This window comes from Leuciscus leuciscus, assembly GCF_965113295.1.
Source record: "Leuciscus leuciscus genome assembly, chromosome: 13".
Taxonomy (NCBI): domain Eukaryota; kingdom Metazoa; phylum Chordata; class Actinopteri; order Cypriniformes; family Leuciscidae; genus Leuciscus; species Leuciscus leuciscus.
In genome coordinates, this window is record NC_138737.1 from 17,113,082 (window position 1) to 17,139,597 (window position 26,516).

Consider the following 26,516-nt stretch of genomic DNA (forward strand, 5'->3'; position numbering starts at 1 on the left):
ATTTTATGCTGAGAGAGAGAGAAAGAAAAAAACGTATCTACACTGGAGACAAGCTTATGGATTTGCGTATGTTTACTTCACATTTCTTTGGAGAGATGTACTATTTTTCCTATTTTTTACTCAAAATAGGGTGTTGTGGGCATTAAGGCCAATTTATACTTCTGTGTTGAGTGTACGCCGTAGTGTACGTCGTAGGCTACGCACGTAGGCGACGCCGTCGTGAGCATTTATACTTCTGCGAATGTCTGTGTTGCTCTGCAGTTACACCGCCGAAACGCTAGTTGGCGCGGGTGGGTTTTAATGTTCCACTGTGTTTACATTCCTCGCGGCTGTTTTGAGTTTAGGTTTCTACGAGCAATGGCGACTGAAGGAGTCATACAGATGGCTGTATTTCCGCACTTCTTCAAGCAATCTCTCGGTCACTTGGTCTATTTCCATGGCTCTTCACTGATCTTCGGAATTTAAAAATGGCGGGCGGGCGGTGCAGAGTGCAGAAGATCATTCCGGAAATGCGTAGGAGGAAACGCGATGCTATCCAGCCGACCAATCACAGATCTTGCGGTCCGCGTCTCCGCGACGCGTAGATACATTTTTGAGGAGGTGCGCGTCAGGGTACGGCGAAGGGTACGACGTATGGTACACGTCAATGCGTATGCTACGCCGTACCTTCTACGCGCACCCGACGCAGAAGTATAAATTGGCCTTTAGTGAGTACACACGTCTGTTTCATTCATACTTGTTGCCGGAGGGCGCCCTTGCAAGCGAGACTCATTGAAGTCATAAAACTTATAACGTTCCAGGAAATCCTTTATAAGGACAAAGATAATAAACATACGTTTGCGACACAATATGGTTTATACGTGTTCTAGACATCGCGTTTTTAAAAATAGTTTTTATATTTATAAAAAAATATATTTCTCTGATCTACAAATGTGCATTTCAAGACATTTGAAGGCCAAAAAATGGATAAGAAATAGCTTTAAAACCATGTCAGTGGGCAGTAGATTATTTGTCAATTCCTGCTCTCTCATCTCCATCACTTTTCTTTTTCTCTCAGTCTCCTAATTTTGCCCTGGATTTTCCTCCTCAAACTTTGACTGGTAGTCTTTTCATTTTCGTCTGTGTCAGTGAAGAAAGTAAACATAGGGTCAACTGATATGTTTTATTAATAATTTTCTTAGACAAGTTAATTTGCTGAAGGCTACGAATGCTAGGTAAATAACTTTATTAAATTAATTCACAGTATGTACACATTCATTACTAAATTTATGCCTAATGTGATGAAAACGGCTTCCTTAATATTTATTTTCCCCTCACATTGACTGTTCCTAATTATTACATTAAGCTACATGACGTAAATTAGCTATATAGGCCTATTTTCAATTCAAATGGTAAAATTAGACAAACGTTTATTAGGTTGCCTGATTATTTTGTCGGTCGTTTAAATTTCTATCCTAAAACAGCTGTCAAATATGAAATGCTTAGTTTAGCTACTTACATCTTATCTCACATTTTATGACTTCTGTGAGCATAAAGCGCACCTTAACATTAACGAGCAGAGACATACCAATAAGGCAGCTCAGATGAGAAGATCTTGGTGCTGTGCAATATCCTTGCAGCACTAACGTAGTGTTAATACTATATTAGGCAATTATTTCACAACATTTAATATATAGACCTCGGTGACCTCATAGCTGGCTACGGCCATGGCTGCACACTTAACCAGCTTTCAGGCAGAAGCAACCAGACACATCAGAGATTTTTGTCACATGAAAGGAAAAATAAGTTTTGTTGCGTCTGTTGAAATCAAATGGCTAGTTTTCACAATGATTTATTTTTTAAGCAAGACGGTTAAACCCCTTTTTTTGAGACACCAAAGATTAATTTAGTATAACATTATTTAATTGCTCAAAAGTTGCTCTGTAAAAACTTAAGAATTATTTGAAATCTCTGTTATGTTTTGTATAATTATGAACTTATTTGATGTTTGTTCTTTAGTCTCAGAACTTTCTTTCTCAAATTATTTAGGAGAAATTAAAATTGAAACAAATTAGAAATGCAAAACTATAAAAATGAATGTGGAATAGTATTGTACCATTAAAATGTTTTGGGTTGGTAAGATTTATGTTATGTTTTGTTATGTAAAGAAGTCTTTCATGTTCACCAAGGCTGCATTTTTTTTTTTTTTTAAATACAGTAAAAACAGTAATGTGAAATATTATAATTTAAAATAACTGTTTTCTATTTTAATATATTTAAAAATGTAATTTATTCCTGTAATGACAAAGCTGAATTTTCAGCAGTCATGACTTCAGTGTCACGTGATCCTTCAGAAATCATTCTAATATTCTGATTTGGTGCTCAAGTAACTTATTATCAATGGTCAAACTGGTTGTACTCCTTAATATTTTTGTGGATCCCATTTTTTCCAGGAGTTTTTAATGAATAGAATGGTGAAAAAAACATTCTATTTAAAAATAATAATAATATTGTCTTTACTGTCACTTTTGATCAATTAAATTTGTCCTTGCTAAATAAGTGTTAATTTCTTACCAAAACAAATAAAATATTATTTACCCCAATAAACTCATGTTTTAGTTAAAAGGCACATAACACAAACAGTTTCTGCCAACCTCATGTTAATCTTGAGTACCTATAGAGTAGTATTGCATCTTCTTATCTCTGAAGAGTCTTAAGTTTTTAGTTAGTTAGAAAAACTAACTGCATCCACTGTTCCCCTAATGCTGGGTTCTTTGGGAAGCTGAACAAGGTTATCTTTCCCTCACAACCAAAAACACACTTCTTTGGTGACATTGTTGATTTCGTGCTCTAAAAAAGGCTTCTGTAACCCAAACGAAGCATGTTGATGGGGGTGCTGTTGCTCGTGCTCTTCCAGGAGAAGAATCATACAGGGCCATACTCGAAAAAAACTTTCCGAAACTTATATGAATCCTGAAGGAGTGTATTTGGCACAGAAATACAGCCAACTATTTTTTTTTTTTACTTTGGCAAGGTTTAGCACGAGAATCGAACTCTTTAACAGTGTAAATAAGTCAGAATGCATGAAATAGAATTAGACATCACCTTTAATATATAAATCGTTGACTTTTCATTGGAAACTTTATATTTAAAGAACTTAGCACAGTTTGAGACATTGTTGAGATCTCATGCGAAATTCTAGAGGAGATACAGTACATGGGATATAATGGGCCATTTTTCAGGAGAAGCATCTGGGGTGCAAGTCCATTGTCCAAGCAATGCCCATTCAATCTCCATTTAAAATTATTGATCTGTAAGAGAAGCAACTGATATAGTATCAAGTTCTCATTTATGATGTTTGTTTCTTATGAAGAGATGAAAGTGAAACAGAAAAAGAAAGAAGAAAGAAACTCCCATGTGCTTGTGTTCTGAAATGAACTAATTTACGTTACTGAAAAAAATCTATGGGCTCTTAGTGTAATCAATACATCTTTCTGTGCATGCCTTGAACTTACTGTGAACTTTCTGCATTTTTTAGCTTGCCACTTGGGACCCCATCCACGGATTGAACGGGACACTGACAGATCGAAAGCTTGAAAACAACATGCGTGGGGTCGTCCTGCGGGTGGTCACTGTACTGGTAGGTACTCTTACAGCATTACCAGTCAAGTCAAGGGCTTTACATGTCATCTTACAACTACAACAGTCTTCATAACTACAAAGTTTTACAAGATGTCAGTGTTCTAATATTCACTGTTGCTCAGTGATGGTCTCTCCCTTTACCTCTAATGTAAATGACATCAAACTGACTTAATTAGGACTCCCCTCTGTTTGACTGGACCTCATAAGGTTGAAGTAACCCCAGAGTAATCCATATTCATTCCAGTGAGCTCCAGAGGTCTGTTCACATCAAGTCACCGGTCTCTAAGTTCATTAAGAGTGACTTTTGGGGTGCGATGAACGTAGACCTGGGGAGCTGGGTTATATTGAGATTTGAGTTTTGCTATCTTCCCTCCAGCGCCGATTTGAGTGAGTCCCTGGAGTTCTTTAAAGATTCAGAGGTTTAAATTCTTCATATCCCTGCTTTGAAGTCAGTAGGAGAAATAAGCGGTGATGCTGCTACTCTGCGTATCTCTATCTCTCTCTCTCTCTCTCTCTCTCTCTCTCTCTCTCTCTCTCTCTCTCTCCCCCCCTCTTTTTTCCTTTATTCTGTGATTTCTCGCCCTGACAGAATGCTCTGTGAATAACTTGCGTCCACAATCGCTAACAATGAGCAGTTGGCGGACGCTGTCATGTAAATGAACTCCCCCTAGTGGCATATGAGTCAGGGGACTAGAACTGAATCCACGTGTGTGTGCATGTTGCCAAACACAGTTTAATGTGAGAGCTGAAAGATTGTGTGGTCCAGAAGGAATCTGCAGACTTCTGCAAATATGGTCTTATTGGTCAGTGACCGTATGATCAAATTAGATCAAATATTTAATAAACAAACACAAAGCGCTTAGTGTAATCTTGGAATTGTATAAATGATGAGCCATGCAATTAAAAAGTCTAACCAGAATGGTTTATTGTTGTTTTTGAATTTGTTTTTGCCATAACAAGTTAGAACGCTACTGTATAATATCCTGACAGTCTCTAAAGCACAAAGTATTTGCAACGCAGTTGCCTCTACAAAGTAGCTAATATAATACTAAAGTGTAAAGTTTATTATATGCTATTATTTCAGGTTTAACAACCTTGCCTTGTCTTAAAGGGGACATATCATGAAAATCTGACTTTTTACGTGTTTAAGGGCTATAATCGGGTCCCCGGTGCATCTACCAACCCAGAAAACGTGAAAAGTGATAACCCAGTAACTTTGTTTTGGTAAGCCTTTCTCTGCAAGCATGTCTATAAATAATAAGCTGATCAGATTTCGCTCCCCTTCTGACGTAGAAGGGGATCTTGTTATAATATTACCACCCCTTAATCTGCACGTTTCCACCCACGGCGCCGCCATTTGGTTTCACAAGCGACAACAGTGTAACCAGTTCTAACGCAATGTCAAAAGTTCGAGCAAAGCATGCAAATGTTCTGTTGTTGGCTGCACAGACGAGCTGTCTTATAAATACCTCAGGGAACTGTGTCAACTTGTGTAAAAGTTAACAGGGATTAAAGTTCTCCGTCGCTACGACGGATTTCCGTTAATTGCAGCGAGTCTATGACGGATTTCCGTCAATTGCAGGGTTCCCGTCTGTCCTTAATGTCTTAAATTCACTTTTCATAATTTTAAGGCCGTAAATAGGCTTTCATTTCTCAAATAGTGTAATAAATGTCTTAATTTTAGTTTGAATAGGTCTTAAATTAAGGAAAGACGAGGTGTATTCACCCTGCTGAGGGGGATGTGATCAAAGCCTGGAGTGGAGCAAAAGCACATTCCTCTCTCCACTCTAAGCATTCTGTAATCACTTCGCTCATGGTCCACTCCGGGTTTTCAATTACCGCTCACGGAAAAACTGCTCCATGTTCACTCAATTAATCTTGCGCCCGTTTCACACATAGCCTACTTCATGTGCAGTATGCGGTGCACGCGCTATAGTGCTTTCACATATGCTGCGTTTGCAGTGTGCAACTGATCCATGGCTGTACCACAAAAACATACTCACTATTTGTATTTCAAATCCAGAAGTTATCAACTTTTATTTAAAAAAAAAGTTTTGTCAGCATTGCGATTCTCTTTGTACACATACAGTATACACTCTTTAATAGACGTTTAAACACAACTTAAAGGACAAGTTCGGTATTTTACACTTAAAGCCCTGTTTACAGATCGTATCTGATGAAATAGAACGGTTAAGATTAAAATTTGGACACATGCTGCTGTCCCGAGAATTTTAGGTTTATTTCGAGTGTCTATTATTCAAGCTCTCAACGGAAGAATCACGGGTGTGACGCGTTTGGCAAAATAGGTCCACAAAAGCGAAATAAACCTAAAATTCTCGGGACAGGAGCATGTTCTATTTCATCAGATACGATCTGTAAACAGGGCTTTAAGTGTAAAATACCGAACTTGTCCTTTAAACAACGCATTATTCAGTGCTACTTCTATATAGATTTATATAGGCTATTAAGTTGCTCAAGCAAGTGGTAAAATATTTAACCATGTAGCCTACTTATATTAAAATCACAAACATTTTAAATTAAAACTTAAAATTGACAAAAACAGCAGACTCTAGTGCCTTTTCATTTAAATTTTAATACAATAAATCTTCACAAAGAACTTGTTTTTCTACCTCCATGAATGAGACGAGTGTTGTTCATTATGTCGCCTTGTTGAGGTAAATTGTAGTTTTCCTTGCTTTACCCGGTCTTAAAGTAAAAAAGATGACTGTGAAGAAGTAGAATTAAATCAAATAAATTTATGGTAAGATTACTACATTTTATTTAATTAAACGCATTTATGGTGAAATTACTACATTTTGAGGTCAATCTGTGTTTATTTTGACCACGAACCATGCGCTGTCACTTTAATTCAGCGCGTGCAGCACAGCAGAAATAGTCGGTGTGGAAACGATCTCTGCACTGCTGTATACGCACCGCAACTGGAACGGATCGCCGGACCGCATCCGCGTGCAGTGTGAAAGCTCTAACCTGTTAACATGGGTACGGAAAAAAATACACACCGCATACGCACTGCAAACGGAGTATGTGTGAAACGGGCGTAACGAGTCTATTTTTGCTGTGCTGCAAACGCTGAATTAAAGTGACAGCGCATGTTTCGTGGTCAAAATGAACACAGATTGACCTGAAAATGTAGTAATTTCGCCATAAATGCGATTAATTAAATAAAATGTATAATCTCACCATAAATGTATTTAATTAAATACTACTTTTTCACTTTAAGACCGGGGTAAAGCAAGGAAAACTACAATTTACCTCAACAAGGCAACATAATGAACAACACTCGTCTCATTCGTGGAGGTGGAAAAACAAGTTCTTTGTGACATGCAAGATTTATTGTATTAAAATTTAAATGCAAAAGAAAAGGCATGAGAGTCGGCTGTTTTTGTCAATTTTAAGTTTTAATTTAAAATGTTTGCGATTTTTATATAAGTACATGGTTAAATATTTGACCACTTGCTTGAGGAACTTAAAGGAGAACTCCGGTCAATTTTAACATTGAGCAAATTTTTTTGTAAATTTGGAGTGCTGTCAGTACAGAGAACAACGACAAAAATCGGTGTTGCCTACACCGTGTTATCCTCTTTTTAAAATTTGCACCCTGTTGACTTCAATGGGGCAAGTTTTAAACCTGCTTATTTAGCCTCTTAACATCCTTGATGTGTTAAAACTACAAGTGTCCAGCCATTGTGAGTGATTCCTTCAGAGTGAACGCGGTGAATCTGACTGCAGTAGATGTGAAAGATATGAATAAAAATGATGTTAATTCAGCCAGCGCACATACCTGTATTTTCTTCCTGTTTTCGGTCGAAGTCCACAGTAGTCGATTGTCGAGTTCACGCGCGTGATATGCGCGTGAACTCGACAATCGACTACTGTGGACTTCGACCGAAAACAGGAAGACGCGTTTCACAGACAAATTCTGGGGACACAATAGATTTATATTACATCTTGTGAAGAGAATGTGTCAAGGTGTTTTTTTAATCTTTGAAATATTTTATATAAATATCTTTATACACTGTCATGCAGAGATTCTCCTTGTGATATAATTTCCTGTTTTGCATGTTGCACCACATAAGCTTGATTAAGACATACGTTTTTCAGAATGTTTTCTAAGAAATAATAATTGAAGATTTAGGTTTTTGTTTTTGTTTTAAATGACTTTTCTTTGCTAGAATTGACCTGACAAGGACATTTTTGTCAAAGACAAGCAATGACTAAAAACGGTAAAATTGAACACTAATCCTGTCTTTGGTGTGAGTTGTCTCACCATATCTAGTCTATATGCTATAATGTCAATATTCGTCTGTAGCTATGTTTCCATCAACTTGTCAATCGAATTATCTGAAGTTCGGTAAAAAAAATCATGCGAATAAAGCTGGTGAAAGTGTGTTTCCATCAAACGGCTTTAAAGCGAATAAAAACCTGTGCGTAATGACGTCACATGCTGTTTTGCGATCAAATTGGTATATCGAATTGATTTGAGACATTTTAAGGTGTTTCCATTCATTTTCGCACTGAATCGCACAACATTCAAGCAAACATTTGCGAACAAAGTTTTGCTAGACAAAATGGATCGTGCCATCTACCAACAAATGATCAATATTGCACAAGTTGTAATAGTGCAGAGTCCTGCACGGGTCCACTTTTGGAGACCCGCCCCCGCCCGTACCCGCAAAGTTCAGCACCACATCTGACCCGTGCCCGCGATAAATCGCACTCAAGCTAAAATCATTCCATTTAAAGTGCTTTATTTTTTATCTCGCACCTCTCTCAACATCACAATAGCCTCATGAATGGGCTAATGAGTGCTAAAGTGCGCTTTGTTTTGGGCCATTCAAGTAGCCTAGGCTACCTCCAGTTCACTCGTGGGCGCCTCTCCGTGTCCTGATTATTGCCTGCTATATTTAGCTCTTATTTATTAAATCCAGGAAAATGGGTGATTAAACATTGATTAAAATTAAGATACAATTAATACAAAACGAAATTCACTTTAACCCTCTGGGGACCAAAAACGCGCCCGCGCGTTTTGCTCGTTTTTTTTTTTAGCAATGAAAAATAAACACAAAATGCTCTGTTAATTTTGATCTTTCATTTTCGTGTAATACATCAATCGATCCTGTTCAGTTTCTATTTTTTTTCTGTATACTCACAATACAAATAAAGTGTTTTGCTTTTTGACAAATAAAGAAAAACTAACATGATGCTATTTCTGCCTTCTCTCTGTCAGTAAACTCCCATTTGAAACGCGTTCGAAAATTATCTATAACTCCGCGAAAATTCAGTCAAACAGGCAAACAGACCCACGGGCATAAAGCTTGAGATCGCAGCTTTTAAATGAAGTAATTTATATAAAAAACAAATATTATCAGCTTCTGTAATCTGTATAAAAAGAGAGCGACTCCAGTCGAGCTCATTAGGAGCCATTCAAAAGTAATTTGACCACGCCCCGGAGAGCGCGTGCTATTCAAACGCAAATTCTGAGAACCATTTCAGTCTGTGAAACGCCCCCACATCAGCTGTAAACAAAGAGGCATAATATAGCCTACCTTATGGAGAAAATTTTCCGTGCTGATATGAGGAGCAGATCCCGCTGAGGAGTGAGGTAGGCTAAGTTATCCTTTCTCAAGTGTTAATGTGGAATAACGTTATGGAATAACGTTGTAGGCTTATGTAAACAAAAAGATGAATCGCGTTTCTATAATATGAATAGCGTTTCTGTGAGATGAATGAAGGGTACATATTTGTAAAGACTGTTTAGCCTAAATATGAATCGCGCGTCTGTGTGTGAAAGAATAAACTGCTTTTACAGTTACAGTTACTGCGTTACAGTCAGGCGAAGTATGAAAGACAACATTTTGTTGACTAGATTTGGGTACAGTTTTTACTGTAGAATATACTGTCACATCAAATAAGCTTTTCTGCTCATATATATAAAATACTATTTTGTCAAAAATAAAGTCATAGACTAAGATGTTCCAATGTTGGCTATATTCAAACTAATGAATACATATGATAAAATGTAGGCCTATAATCTTTTTTTTTTTTTTTTACAAAGAAAGAGTACTTTTTTTGCAGAAATATTGCTGAAATTGTAATTATTGTTGTAATTGTAACCTTTTTAATAAAATAGCAAAACATATTTACAAGAAAGATGTAAGCAAAATCTTAAATGGTCAATATAAGTCTTCTTCTAAATATATAGGCTATTTTGTCCTTGCATTGTGGCTCAGTCAGTGTCACACCTGAATGAATGGCTAATTATGCAGAGTCATTATGCAGAGTGGGTGGGACTGGGTAATCTAAGGTGTAAACTACTCCTCCCCCTCGCATATTGGCTTTCCAAGCAAAACCTGTTTTACACCATTTAAATCAATGTATTTTTTTTTTGTGAACGATAAAGCAAGACTATTTTCACATAATTTTGAAGCTAGAACTCCAAGAGAAAACATCCATTAGTCAAAAGTCTTGTGGGCACATATTTTGTATGAGTTTTGTGGTCTTATTTCAGCAACTTTCATTTTTATTTTTTTAAATAACCACGCATAAACATTATTCTCTTAAAAATACAAACATCTACATACATGTTGCTCGCATATTATGGTAGGCCTGTTTGTGCTATATAGAGTGAATTTACACCTTTGCCATTAACATGTTTATAAATAACTGAAAAAAGCACAAATGTCAGAGCATGTCAGAACATCTCAAGGGCCCCAAAAACAGCTTGGTCCCCAGAGGGTTAAAGAAAGTCTTTCTACAAAAACAAACTTAATAAAGTGGTCAAAATCATGTCTGCCCACTCCATTTGTCTCCCGATATTCGGGATCATCTTATCTTATTCATGCTTTTTTCACTTTTCATATAATCAACATGAAAAAAAAAAAATATATATATATATATATATATATATATATATATATATATATAATTTTATTTAAACATGAATATGAAACTAAATAGTTTTTTAATGACTGGGCTACAACATAGGCTTATTAGCCTGCCCTACAATCATTGAATATTATTTTGCTTGATTGACGGGTTTTTATTTAAAAGAAAGAGCGTAGCCTACATTTGTAGGCCTATATAGGCTATGGGCAATTTATATACACAATACTTAGGCCTACTAAAATATAATTAATATTATTTTATTTAATTTGTATTAGTTGTTTGAAGAGTAAAAAAAAAAAAAAAAAAATCGGTCGATCTTAACGCAAGTTTACAACCGGCCAGTCGGTCGGACTAAAAGGGGGAAAAAATTTATTGGGTCGGTCCTAAATTGACAGGATCGGTCGGGTAACGGCAAACAAGAATATTTTAAGGATGCCCAAAACACATATTTGCGAGTGTGTAATGGCAATTTAGACATACAAATATTGCACATATTTTTCATCCGCTACCCGCCCGCAAGGAGTTCATTATCCTCCCGCATCCCCGCCTGTGAATTTTAGGAATGTCACAATCCACCCGTTTTAGCCACTTTTATGCGGGTACCCAACCCATTGCAGGACTCTAGGTGCTTATGTGACAGCTGATAGCGACATTATTTGACTATTATGGCATTTCTTAGATTTTTGCTATAATAGCCGTTTTATTTTTCTGTTAAATTAAATTCAAAAAGTATCTCGTCTCCTCGTTTGTCCACTTTGTTGACACCGGCCATGTGTGCAAACCAGACAGTATATATAATGGGTGCAAACTGGGTGGAAATAAACTAAAACTACTTCTTTTGTGGCGGGTTGTACCCATAAAATGACCTAAAACTTAATCGCAGTCCATTATTTATTCGGCAAATAACGTTTCCATCAGCGTTTATCGCATAAACCGTACATCGATCAAGATAAAATCCGATGAGACCGACCGTATTTCATTTTAGTCGATATTCAAGAAATTCAATCGAATTTGACTGTTTCCATAAGGCATTTTTCATTCGATATCACATAATTCAGATAAAAACGTGTTGATGGAAACATAGCTTGTGTCTACTAAGAATTAAACAAAGTTTGTCTTTGCCTCGCTCAAAGACTTCTGGATAATAACATAACATAACATAACATAACGACTTTAATTTGCAGTTCATATGTGTTCCAGCCGAACATTGATTTACCTCTTTTCCATAGAGACTAACTGAAGCTGCAATGTCTTTGCATGCAAAATTGTAATTTCTAGTTTAAACATTGTATTAAGATCAGAAAATGTAGAAAAAGCGAAGTAAGAGTGCCAGGGTAGTTCCATAGACCCTTGTGGTGTAGCATATGGTTAGGGAAGCAGGGAGCTTGGAACCATGGGATATGTTGTCATTTGTAAAGTAAACCTTCAGGTGGATGGGGAAGGCGCATGCTCCCTGTTGGTGGCTCCTTGCAACTTAAACTCCCCACTGCTCCCAGCTGCCCCAGTGGCAAGCGTGTCAGGATACGTGACGTGCCAGCTCCGACAGCCCTTTACCTGTCTGAGAAACGCTGGTGCTGTTCCAAACATAAAAACTGATTGAGAACACAAACACACAGCTGCCGTGAAACCTGTCTCAATGCACCATGACACATGTTTTTGATTCACTCACCGGTAGATCATAGCTGCATGCATGAGAGAATCTTCAGAACGTCTGTAGAAGATGGGCGAAGACTGAAGTCATATAGTATATTCATATAAATGAATAATCAAGTGATGTATATGTATGTGTGTGTATATATATATATATATATATATATATATATATACTGTACATTACTTTATTAATTAATAGGAATATACTATATATATATATATATATATATATATGTGTGTGTGTGTGTGTGTGTGTGTGTGTGTGTGTGTGTGTGTGTGTGTGTGTGTGTGTGTGTGCAAAAGTTTTTTACAGAAGTGCCTAAAACTTTTTACAGTACTGTAGCTTTGCAAGTAGGTTTCTTCAGGCGTCTTGGAGACGTTGACGCAGTTCTTCTGGATTCAGTCTGTCTCAGTTTTTTCTGTTTTTTAATGTAATCACAGACAGACTAGATGATGGTGAGATCAGATATCCGTGTGGAGCATATACTGGCTGTTGTCAGACTCCTTGTACATCCATAAAATCTCACTGCATTATTACAATTAATGGCTAAATTAATGTTTGGAAATGTAAACTGATATTTCCTACTGACACACAGAAAATACTAACGTGCCTAATGCTGCGTTCACACCGGACGCGAATAGCGCGTCAAATTCGCGCCTGCCGCGTCTAGTTTGACGCTTGACCACTTTGTGTTAATTCGCGTGTCTAACGCGCGTAAAAACAAAAGTTTGAAGCGAAATTTACGCGCGTCAGAGGTTAAAGTTTTGGCGGCCATCTTTTTTAGATGTTTATCGAGCATTAGCGTTAGCATTAATCGAGAGAGTCACCGCTCGTATATGCTCTGGAGAGCAGAAACAGCTGCGTAGGGGACATCGTCGCTGTACTCGGGTCCACCAGACCCTCCGGAGGGTTTCAGGAGTTTCACAATTTGCTCCAGGAGCTAGGTTTGGTGGACCTAACGGTGAGGACGCTGACGAGGACAGCGTAGGCCGTATAAGGCCTCGGCCTCGAGTGGTCGCTGCCTGTCGAGCCCGCGCTCTACAGCCCGGCGCGAGGTTCACCCTCGCCCGCACCCACCTAATCTGTCATTTATTTTTGTTTTGATAATAAATGGAGCCAGCCTCCAAAAGTGAAACCTGTCCTGTGATTTTTGTTTTTATACACTAAATTGTGTTTGTTGTCTTTACATTAGAATAATAATGTTTCATATAATCTAGAATAGATATGGAATAAATAGCATTCAATACAAAATGAGTATCTCTCATATATTGAAATCGAGTTTTTATGTGAAAGATTTGCTTTGTGCATTTTAGTCATATTACAAAATAATTTATTGAGGCCAAACATAAAATAACATTATAAACTGTCACTTCACCACGTGACAGCAGCAAGCAGGCTCCTGATTGGTTAACGCGGCGCGAATTGACGCAGAAGTTCAGATTTTTCAACTCGGGCGGCAGACGCGAATTCGTGTCAAACGCGTGAATGCACAAATAGCACTAATAAAATCATTCGCCCGTAACGCGCTTAACGCGCCAGACGCTCAATTCGCGTTATTCGCGCGAACTTGACGCGCGAATGAGGCGTATTCGCGTCTACCGCGCCGCGCTCTACGCCTCATTCGCGCCGCAGGAATTTTTTACGCGCGTAACGCGTCTTTGCATTGACTTAACATTGAAATCATGTCGGTGTGAACGCGCCATAAGACTTTTGCACAGTAGTGTGTATGTATATATATATATATATATATATATATATACATATATAAGAAGTCTCTTATGATTACCAAGGCTGCATTTATTTTAAGAAACATACAGTAAAAACCTAGCCTGGGTTTCCCCATGCTGCCTTGAGCACAGCGCGATTTTATTCACGCTGCTAGTCAGCATGGATTCCATGGACCAGATTTTCGCCTCAGCTAGGGAACCAATCACAGAACGGGGAGGGAGCAGCAAGACGATGACGACATCTATGCGACACACCGAAGCAGTTTGTTTATATCTATGGATCCAACATGACAGACGTAAAAATATATGCATATTTTTAGGAACACATCTACAAAAATATGCCTGTATTTCAAGTTGATAAAATAATTTAAAATCCACATCAGTTTATTTGTGCTGACGCGCCACGCCCTCCCATGATCTATAACGTTACCTAGGCTACTTTCACTTTTAAAAATTCATCATATCCGCGCGCGCGATCTGCTTGCAGTCGTCGAGATGGATGCTGAGGAGTTGAAGAAAAGAATAGCTAGTGGAGATTGTAAAGTTGTCGACAATACGTCATCAAAAATCAAGTCCAGTGTGTGGGAGAAATTTGGAGTTATCTGAAGAAAATATTGTGAAAGGCTTTGCTGCAAACATTTTCGTGTTGGATAGCCGCAAATGTGGAACTTCATCCCTGAGGAAGCACGCAGAAACTGTGGTAACAAAGCAGTTCTATCGAACGGTATTTTTCATATTTAACACTGTTAAGTATGTGTGGTGTGCAGGGCGTGTTTGAACCCAAAATGGTCAGATGCAGGCTAGACGAAATTGCGTGGCTTATAGTGTTGTAGCCGCGACTGTAAGATTGGTAAAATGTTATAAGGCTACTCAGTTTTGTGGTAACGTTAGCCATGTTCTTCATGTATCGGCCTTTTGACAGCTTCGGCTGAAGTTGTCCTTGTGTTAATTGTCGTTATAACTTCTGTATGACCTGGCAATACAATTTTTTGTAACGTTAAGTGTGTCTATAATGTGATAGTCTAAACTGATTTTATTTCGGGTGCAGATTTTAATTAGTGCTGCTGTCGGAAAACGGGTCGGGTGCGGATTTACAAAATCGGACCCGTGCAGGATCTGGTGTACACATAAATCTCTGACCCATCGTCGTCTTCTTCGTTGAATATCTGTCGCTCCACATAAGTCATCTGGTATAATTGAAGCGATTGGCTATGAGCTACGTACAGGCGCATTTGATGGACATTTGTAGCGCCCAATAAACGGCTCTTGGCATTCGTAAACCACGCCTCAAATACGAGAAAATTAACATGTGGTTCCCAGACCACGTCTCAAAGAGAAAGAGGTCTGACGTTAGCCAGGCTAGTAAAAACCATAATATTGTGAAATATTTGTATAGGTTTTTAATGTAGAGTTGAATAAAATAATAGATCGTCACATCATCGACCCAAATGCATGCCCACAGCAATAACACTTGAAGAACACAGGATGATGCTAATGTAAGTAATATTGTTGCATCACCTTTGCTCCATGTCTTCTATCGATTTCCAAAGTAGAGATTGTCCACAAGATCAGTGTGAATTTGAACCACTGCGTGTGCAGTTGGGTGGAAGGAATGGCTGTATAATGAGGGAGGGAATCAATGCAACATGGGTTGAACACAAGTGTGGGGAGCCGTACCCCTTCTAGGCCAGCTCAATAAGAGCAAGGCTTCATCTCAATGTAGATAAAAAACGATATTGGAGGAATCCTGTTAAAAGGGTCATTGTCGCTGTGCTTTTGCCCCTAGTCTAAGTGCTACAGATATTCTTCAGATCGTGCTGATGGCCGAGTGGTCCGGGATAATCTAGCAGGGTCTTGCACAAGCCCCTCAGAGGGAGGTCTGATAGATGGCACCTCGTGGCTATAGTGCGAGTTGGCATGCATATCCTCACTTCCTCTAATAGCTTATTGAGCGAGGGGGGTCTGGTGAGGATTAGAAAGCGCTGGTTTAATGTGAAGGCTGCATGCAGTCAATAACGCTCCTTCCATGATAAATCTGCCTGACATATTCCCAGAAACACTTCAGACATCAATAGGGATTTGTTTAAGAGAATATGAAAAATAAACAGCAGGCTATTATTTTCACTGGGCCGCTGGTGCCACACTACCGTGGTATTGGATTGCAATGGAATGGAAAGAGGAAGATGTTTGCTGCACCTAGACACGACCACAACGCAGCGCTGAATGTCAGCAGAGACCGTGTCTACTAGACGATCCCCTGTGAAGGCCTTGTCGACATGACAGTCACCGGCACAGGTCCTCAGCAGAGACCACAAGAACCAGGCAGGTCCTCCGCACAGACCCTATGGCAAGCTTCGGCTCCATACCGGCGTGATGAATCATAATGACACTGTGTTCGTTAGTTGGCCAGAGGAGAACTGGCCCTCCGACTGAGCCTGGTTTCTCCCAAGGTTTTTTTCTCCATTCTGTCACCTGATTGAGTTTGGGTTCCTTGCCACTGTCGCCTCTGGCTTGCTTAGTTGGGGACTCTTAATATTCAACAATATTATCGTTCTGACTGTACTGACACTGTTGTATGAGAACTGAACTGAGCTGGACGATGACATAATTTTTTGCAGAACTGCTTTATTGTTGAAATGAACTAATTTAATAATTGATCTTTACAACAGATCTGAACATTGAACTATCACTGTAAAGCTGCTTTGAAACAAACTGTATTGTATAATGCGCTTTATAAATAAAGGTGGCTTGGCTTGACTTGACTTTGCTGTTCTCAAATGGTTGGTCATCGGCCTTCAGCTAGCAGCTGTGTGTTGAATGCAGCCATTCAGGCCTGTGAAAGCTCCTTGCTAAGTTGAGCTCCTCCAACTTTCGACTTTGCAAGATTGTGCTCAGCTAGAGTTTAGAAATCTGTTGCAGTGCAAATAAACAATCTAATTTATTTCTTCATAAATGCATGTTTTTTCAATACTCCCACGGCCACAGAATACGCAAAGAAGTTGGCGAGGCCTGGTTGAGCTGCATTAGAGAAGATGAAGAGCGTTGTCACTGTTTTTTCCACCCCAGAAAAAGTTTGTCCTAAGGCTGACAAACTTAGAGAGGTTAAATTTCTTTTTAACACTTTTCCTGAAGATTGTAACCTCAACGTTTGTCTGTGCGCTGCACATTTTACAGAGAACAGCAAACAGACAGAGTACAATGCAGGCTATATGCACAAAAGCTTCTCCTGAAAGACGTAGCCATTCCCATTTTGTCGGGACAATCTGTTGTTTATGGGATCACAACTTGTAAGTACCGTATTTTCCGGACTATAAGTCGCTTCGGAGTATAAGTCGCATCAGTCAAAAAATGCGTCATGAAGAGGAAAAAAACATATATAAGTCGCATTTATTTAGAAATTAATTTCACAAAATCCAAGACATTTAATCTGGAAAGGCAAGTTATTCAACTACACAGAACAACAGGCTGAATAGGTGTCCGGTATGTTAATGCAACACATTAACAGTTATTCAGCTACACAATAGCATAAAGAACATATACCTGGGAGGCTGAATAGGCTAAATTAACATAAGCCAGCGAGTCCAACAAGCAAGTTACCAGTAAACAAGTTCACCAAGCTCCCGCGATCTCATTCCACATCATTTTCTTCATCCTTGGTGTCGCTTTTGAACAACTCCGACAACTAGAGCGCCCTCTCGCGGCTGTAGACGGTAATGTTTTCTCTTGGTTCATCTCAGTGTGAATTAATTTTGATATATAAGTCGCACCTGAATATAAGTCGCAGGACCAACCAAACTATGAAAAAAAGTGTGACTTATAGTCCGGAAAATACGGTATGTCTTATTATTTGTAGTTGTGTTTTCTGTTAACAGCTCCAAGTATAAGTTTTATGTAGTTGCTATGATATCTATGATAAACGAAGGGCAAAGCTTTGCCTCCGCTAGCCTGCTTACTAACATTACAGTATTGATGTAGTGTTTACTTTAGCTTTGTAAGCGCTTTTGTAAGACTGTTCACCGCCCCTTAGGAAAATTATCCATGATTTTGTGATCGATAACATCGTATCTATATGAAAATTCCCCCCAAAAAATACACCACTCTGAAACGTCCTGTGAAATCCGTGATTGCAGAGCCCGTGCTTGAAATCTGTTCAGCATGATCCTCTTGTTCGTTAACGTTGTCAAAGTCTGAATCGGGCTCAAAATGGTTTGAAATTGACGCCATTGTTAATATTTACATCTCAGTAGAGCTCGCAGTTATTAAGGGGCGTGAAATATCCTGAACTCACGCTAAGTGCTGCTAATCACAACACACTGGGCCAGCTAACCAATCACAGCACATTTCGTATTTCAGAAGGGGGGGCTTCATCGAAAACAACGTGTTCAACCAGACTGGGAAGAGAGGAGCAGTAATCATGTAAAATATGTGAAAAATAATGTGTTTTTTGAACAATCAAGCATTAAAACATATTCTAGTATACCCCCAAAACAAAATCAAGACTTTGTAAAAGGGCATAATAGGGACCCCTTTAACAAAAAAGCTTCTGATTTGTGATTTCCAGTAAACTATGGATTCAACTACTTAGACTTGATGATGTTAAAGGGAAAGGAAAGGCATGTTCACAGTGATATTTGAATCTGGGGTTGAAGAGGGAGAAGACTTCCCCCTTTGTAATTTTTAGTGTTGAATTTTTTTATGTTACTCTTAAGAACCTAGTGTTGTGGTCCTCAAGTTGGTCTTGAAGAGTCCTTCTTTTAGGAGCCTCCTGTTTTCAGAAAATCCCTCACCATATACTCTACCATAAAAACTGGTCATTCTACCCCACCACAAAAAGATTTGTTACACCTCCTTCTCCTCTGTACGACTACGAGTCAGTTCAACTGACAGGGTTACATATATCTCTGCCGTGCTTCTAATTGTGGGAACTACTGTAGCTTGTCCTTGAGAATTTTTTCACAATTCGATGCAACAGCTGTCAGCATTACTGACGACATTTCCACTGCTCACATAGAGTCTCTCTCTAAACTTCCTCCTTATAAAAATCAGTATTTTCTCTGTGTGACCTTCAGGAACTCTCCAGAGCCAGTTTGGCAGTGTATGACAATGTTTGTAGACCTTTTATGAAACACCAGTAGGCCCCAAGCTCAGACTAAATCCAAATCGCATCATATCCACCTCCACAATAGTCTGCCAAGCTGGTTTTGGAGATCCTTGGAGACTCCGTTCATCTTTCTCAGTGGAGAACGACTAATCAATTCAAATGGCGGTCGGTCTCGCTGCTTCAGAAGAATGGTTTCTTCAGCCATAGGCAGAGCTAATGCTTGTATGATGAGTGAAAATCCGGGTATATATTTTTAATTTAAAATCCTTCTCGTAAAGACTTAATTTCTTTGATGTGAGCACAGTAAAACCTTAAATCCCTAATTGAGCATTAGGGATCTTATGAGTCTGTCAGAACCCACTATGAATATTGTATGACTGACAAGCACCATCAAGTTAAGGAATGTTTGATAAATGTGAATCTTAATTTAGCACTGAGAGAGAATGGTTTGTTCAGACCCCATATTGAATATTACTTTTTATTATTATTGTTATTTCAGAGCATATTGCCTACATTTGCATTCCAAGAAATTCAGAACTGATTTGAAATGTTTGAAGGGAACTATGCAAATCGCTGGAGAAACTTTAATTACTCATAGTATGATTACATTGTGACGAAATGCTAATAAATGACCAGGTCTCAATTGGGGAAGTGCTGTTAAGGCCGATCTTGTCCTGGTGTAAAAGGGACCAAACTAAAATAAAGACGTGCTGTGTGATATTCACTATATCCTTTCCCTGGGTCACTTTCAGTTCTTCTCTGGCTGAAGTTTAAACCTGTATCTTTTGTAAGGCCAGCCCAGATCCTCAAACAAATAAGCACCTCTTAGCATCTCCTATATTTTCTGTAAAGATTCACTCAACTATCCTAAAACCAAAGCTATACATATTTACTTTCCTCACATTACTCTTGATTGGATTTGACATGGCACTAATTCCTGCCTGACTTTTTTTTTCTTCTCTGAATTATGCCACAGCTCATAAGGGGAGGTTAAAGCCAAGTGACATTGCCTCCTGCTGAAAATAAAATCAAATTATGAGCATTAGCTAAGCCGCTGTAGGAGCTTATGCGTCTGCTTCAGGTAAACACATGTGTCAGCTCCAGGAATGGATCTGCCACCCTCAGAATCATGAACGTCAAGCTGTGACTCTAAAACCGGTGCCCTCACTTACCTCAATGTCCGTAGGCATTACCATTGGACTATTGTGTGTGTGTGCGTTTTAATCCATCCTCTGCAACTGTTTTTGTTGCTTTTAGCTAGATGATTTAGTCCCTTTATAACCTGAAATAATATTTTTTTTGCTATTGCTCATTCCAGGAAGAACCATTTGTGATGGTCTCAGAAAATGTGCTTGGGAAACCTAAGAAGTACCAGGGGTTCTCAATCGACGTGCTGGACGCTCTCGCCAACTACCTTGGTTTCAAATATGAGATCTACGTGGCCCCTGATCACAAATATGGCAGCCAGCAGGGTGATGGGTCCTGGAATGGTCTTATTGGAGAACTGGTTTCTAAGGTAAGATTTTTATCAAAATCAAAATCTATCAAAATCTGTCTGTCTGTCTACTACTTGTCTATGACTGACTTTTTTAAAATTTAATTATAAATGCTGCCCAACTCTAGCCTTAAATTTGTATATACATTACATGGCCAAAACTATGTCGACACCCCTTATAATAACAAATTTGGCTATTTTAGCTGTATCCATAATCAACTAGTGCACATATTATATATACGAAAGACAGTATTTCAAGTGTTAATACATTTAAAGCTCAAAGAACTATTTCAAACCCATTTAATGATGCAGAATTATTTTAGCGCGGTCAGCACTGCCTTTGATATGACTAACATAATACAGTCTGGCTGAATGCCGCAGATTTATGTGCTTTCCTTTGGCTTTCTCAAACTATCTTGGGCTTTTCATTTTCCCTGGTATTCCCAAACAGTCTGCACTGCTTTGATAAAGAAGAGCACAGATTACTTACATGCGAATGAGGGGGAAAACCTCATACTGAAATGTTGTCCGCTGGCAGATAAACAAAAGGCAAATCTCACAGCAGTAAGAGGTCAGATACACATTTTCAGGGCCATTACTCCAAACATCCCGCTGCTTTCCATTCCACAGCTTTTTCAGGTCTGCGACACACCTCCATCCCTACTGCTTCCTGTGCTGAGAATATTCCTCACCACTGTTCTGTCAGGGAAACGGAAACATGAGCCACAGTGTACTGCCGCTTATCTTCATTTCCAGAGAGATAGACCAAAACACAAGGAAAATATGAAGGAGCTCTAATCCCATTGTAACGGTCTCTGTTGACACATTGTTTTCCAGCAACTTCACATCTGTGTGCTTTCATGATAGAGTTTTTTGATTTTTCGTTTGCTTTTTGTGTTCTAATCATGTAAAAAAGGCTGTTATGACATGATACTACAGGACAGGGCATTACAGAGGAAACAACCATCACTTTATAAAATTGTTCAAAAGTTTGGGGTCAGTAAGATTTTTTTTCTTCTTTTTTTGTTGAAGTAAAAAATAACTTTCTAATAATTAATAATATTCTGGAAGAATGAGTTAAATTGATGACTGAAGTGACAGTGAAAACTTTACATTGTTACAAAAACATTCTATTTCAAATAAATTCTAGGGATTGGCACGAGTTCTCCAGTACTAGAGTGTTAGTGTAAGAGGATAGAATATAGTTTGTACAGTATAAAAATCATTACGCCTATGGAGACTTCCCATAAACAACAAATGCCAACGTGTGTGTGTGTGTGTGTGTGTGTGTGTGTGTGTGTGTGTGTGTGTGTGTGTGTGTGTGTGTGTGTGTGTGTGTGTGTGTGTGTGTGTGTGTGTGTGTGTGTGTGCGTGTGTGTGTGTGTGTGTGCGTGTGTGTGTGTGTGTGTGCGTGTGTGTGTGTGTGTGGACACACAGTATATATATAAATAAATGAACAATTTAAAAATAAACATTTTAAATAAATTAGCTTTGCCATCACATCAATAAATTCAATTTTAAAATAGAAAATAATTATTTTAAATTGTAGTAATATTTCACAAATATTACTGTTTTACTTACTTTGGTACTTAAAACAAAATGATCAATCATATATGAATATATGACCATTTCTGCTTTTCTAAGCTTTTGTTTATTTGGCAGTCCATGAAATTAGTAGATTCAGTCAGCTGTGAGTTAATTGTGTGTGGTGGCGTAAAATCAGGATGTAGTGATTATGTTTTGTACATGTCTTCTTTCTTCTTACACAAGTGTAGATTGTTAATTCACTGATCTAACAAATCATCAGAGTGTGTTAGAAGCTGCTCTCTAGAGTCCTGTCAGCTATGCTTGTGTAAAGAAGTGCCCATTTGTTGAAAACGCTGAACTGCTTTTTTATTTTTTGTTTGTTTGTTTGTTTGTTTTGTTTTTTGCTTTTAGATGTTTTATAAAGCCAGCACTTGACAATACACTTTTTTTTTGGCACTATTTTCACAAAATAAGTGGTGAATTTTCAAAGCTCTTAGTATTCTCCTTAGACAGCTCATCAAAAGGTCATTTTTTTTCAATTCAATTTCCAAGTCAATTTGCAATTGACTTGGTACAATAGACAAATAGACAAGTACTACAAATCACACAACCAAAGTGTTTCATAAATACAATGCTTTCATGTCAAGTAACTGTAATTATAATACAGTTAACAATGGATGAATATTAAAGGCATTATGGATTATATGTCTCTTTGGTCCTCAAATGATGACTACATTACAATACCGTAACTTTAGTTTTTTCATTCGACACCTCCAAGGGCAGTTTAAAACATATATCTTGTATTGTTTGCTGTTGAATTAGTGTAGCTGATTGATGCAATTACTGAACTTGAAAGAAAAAGAACATCAAAGTCTCATCTTCAAAGATCACAGACATTTTCTTTTTATGATCCTTTCAATTTTGGCATAATTCATCAATAAAGTTAGTTCACTAGCTTTTTATTAGGTGTATCACTAGCATACTAACGCTGCATCTATTCTGTTCTCATTTTAGGTATTCTCTATTGTGAAAGTGTCATTTGTCAGGCTCTTGTTATATAGCAGGCAGTCTGGTACTACCAAGTTTCTAGGTCGAGACAATCAGAGGAGCACTTGTTGTGTGGATTAATACTTGTGAAGTGATCTGGCCGCCGGATGCTTCTCTAACCCTGCTCAAATACAGAGGTCCTGTGGGGTCTCTGATCTCTGAAGGTGGCCAGGCGGGTTAATGGGAGTCAGACAGGTGACTCTGGCTCTCGCCCTATGATAATGACATGCCTTTGTTCTGCCGATGGTAATGTCTCTTGACAGGAACTCTCTGAGGCTGCAGAGGTCTCATCTAATCTCAGCGCTGCTGTGCGCACCTAGTCACAATAATTTCCAGAACTGCCAAATAAGAAAAAGAAGACAAATTAGATGTGTTGCATTTAAAAGCCTTAGAAACAATTTTAGTTTTTGGCAGCAGACAGTGTTACCTCAGGATTCACTAGAGGAAGTTTATTTATTTATATTGTGATTGGGGACAATGAGGAGGCTACAGTATGTGCTGTGTATTTGCACATTTACTGATTCAACATAATGCAAATTATTGTCTGTCACTAAGCTGATTTTTTTTTTCTTTTTTTTTTTATATGGGATAGTAAATGGAATTTTTTCATTATGTCTGTGGGTCCGGTACCTTCTTCTCATTTTATTTTCTACTGAAAAAGAAATAAAGAGAAACGGAAATGGAAAAACATTTAAGAAATGTAAAAACAAGAAAAGTGAGATTACGCTTTAATATTTGTTTTGCATGAATGGGCTGCCCTTTGTCTGATTAGTCAACCCTCCCCGTCTCTGCACTTCAACACGGTACACAGCAACTGCAAGCTCACATTTTCAATGAGAGAGACACAGCAGGCGGACCAAGCTTGTTCACGAGAATCCTGCGCTTATAGTGCAAGATTTAAAATATTGCAGAAGGTACACGGACCTTTGTGTCCAAGTATATTGAAGGTGGATGTTTTTCATATTGTTTTTCACCATACAAACACATTATTTTTAATCATTCTTTTTTATAGATATATGTTTAGGCATTTGGAAGATGCTTTTATCCAAAACAACTTGCATTGCTTTCAAGGTGGACATTTTTTCAGTTCATCCATTCCCTGAACCCAGCAATTTAACCCATGGTCTTGATGTTGCGAGCACCATGTTCTGTTTAAGCTACAAGAGCTGTATTTACCAATAAAAAGTACTAAATAATAAATTAATATTTTACTATGTCACTTTACTTGAAAAATGACAGAGACTTGAGTGAACATCAGTTGTAAGGACATTTTAACTGATTTAGTGAATCAAATTAATCAAACTAACACAATTTATGCTACTGAAGTTTAAATCAAAGGCTATATTAAAGCGTTCATATCACAAGAAATAAAATTGTCCTTGATTATGTGATAAAAGCGTTGTACTATGAAAGTACTGTAGCCTACTATTCTTTTGCATCTCAAAATGTTCTTCCTAGGGAGATTTATTGAAACTAAGCTGCAAAAACATCTTTCAGACTTCCACAGGTTTCTGACCTCAGACATGTATAATATAATATTTAACGAGGTTGTCTTATTTCAAATTTTTTCATGTTATCCATTTTCATTAAATAATGGTTTATAAATATTTTGAAAAAATCTGTGAAAACCCTGTTAAATGTAAAAACCTGAAAAAAAAAAAAACGCGGGGGAAAATGCATTAACACATGCGATAGAGTTTTTCAGTTTAACGCGGCAAAAATATTTAACACAATTAACACAGCATCCATTTTTTTCCGTCATCCTTTGGCTAACATTACATAGAGCCATAAAAGCCAAAAAAAGAGAATGTAGTGCGGTTCTGGCCCACGTCCGTGAATCTCCTGTCTGACACACACACACACACACACTTGCGCACAGAAAGCCGCTTCAGACAGCGCTTGAATGGAAAAAAACACACACAATTATGCAAAATGCCAGTTTTGTCGAGGATCCTCGCAAGCAAAGTCTTAAATTAGTTAAATGAAGCTTAAATGAACGTAAAGAGTTGTGAGAAAATGGGTTGCATGTCAGATCTGCGTCATGTGCGCCAGGTCTTAAAGTGACAGTAGCCTAATAAACATGATGCCTTCTGTCATTAAGGATAATCAAAGAACAAAAGAAAAAGAGAAAATGCTCGACTTAACCTTTTTAGCTTTAATAAGGATTAATCTATATTTAATGTATAATTTATACAGTGAAGACTGTGAAGAAACGAGTTCACTTAAATTAAAAGTTATTATCTTTTATATAAGCCTAATAATTGTTCAAATTGATAGCTTTCAATTACACTAATGCTGAATGGCTATAATAAATGGCTAAAAAAACATTTTCATATACAGTACATCAGTAGCAGTATTTTAACGGTGATACTGGCTTCCTTTTTTATAAAAAGATACCATTAAACAATTATTTAAAATATAGGCTGTTTATATAGTTTATAATATAATAGTTTATTAATATATAGTTTCTGCATTCATTTAGTTTAAATGTGAAATTATTACAATATAAAAACATATAAAAAACTTCAATGTTAGGTGTGTTTAATCACGATTAATTACAGAAAAGTGTGCGATTTAATTAGTTTTTGTTTTTTATCGATTGACAGCACTAAGTGTTTGGTATCACTTTACAATAAGCTTTTATTAGCTAATGCATTAACTAACATTAACTAACAATGAGCAATACATTTGTAACAGTTTATTCTTGTTTGTTAACATTAGTTAAAAATACAACCGTTCATCCTCTTTTCATTTTAATGAAATTAACATTAATTTAGTTAGTTCATGCTAACTAATGAATGGAACCTTATTGTTATAAAAAATTATATTTAAAATTGTAAAAAATATTTTATATTTTTAACTTATAATTATGATTGTTAATGTGTGTTTTCTGTGAAATTCTGCTCTAATTTAAACTTTTTTTTGAGTTTGCATTGCTCTGTGTCCACTTTTTGTCTTGTTTTATGCTATAAGCGCGATACACATATGAACCTGTTCTTTGCACGATCTGGTTTTAAATATGTCAGTTTTCTGTGTGTCTTTTTGTTGGGCAGAGAGCAGATGTAGGTCTCTCAGCCCTGACCATCACCCCTGAGCGGGAGAGCGTGGTAGACTTCACCACCCGCTACATGGACTACTCCGTCGGTGTGTTGCTGAGGAAGGCGGAGAGGACAGTGGATATGTTTGCATGCCTGGCCCCCTTCGACCTGTCTTTGTGGGCATGTATAGCCGGCACAGTGCTGCTGGTGGGCACTCTGGTGTATCTCCTCAACTGGTTGAATCCTCCCAGACTGCCGATGGGCTCGGTCTCCTCCACGACCCTCTACAACTCCATGTGGTTTGTCTACGGATCCTTCGTTCAGCAGGGTGAGTATGTGCGTGAGCGTGTGATATGCTTTGTGCTGGAAGAAGAAAGGAGATTCAAGAGCGAGAAAAAGT

At 37.9% G+C, this 26,516-nt stretch overlaps 1 protein-coding gene across 5 annotated transcripts in view; it reads left to right on the plus strand.

Moving 5' to 3' along the window:
- The window catches only part of grid2 (glutamate receptor, ionotropic, delta 2), a 438,477-nt gene that overhangs the window by 321,471 nt on the left and 90,490 nt on the right, over positions 1-26,516 (plus strand). For all 5 annotated transcript variants that reach the window (XR_014211127.1, XR_014211128.1, XM_082188355.1 and 2 more), the window contains 3 exons: positions 3,518-3,619; positions 20,328-20,525; positions 26,132-26,444. Coding sequence is in view for 3 of the 5 variants with exons in the window: in XM_082188355.1 (XP_082044481.1) it covers positions 3,518-3,619; positions 20,328-20,525; positions 26,132-26,444 (613 nt within the window). In the remaining 2 variants the exon portion in view is untranslated. The remainder of the gene's footprint in view (positions 1-3,517; positions 3,620-20,327; positions 20,526-26,131; positions 26,445-26,516) is intronic.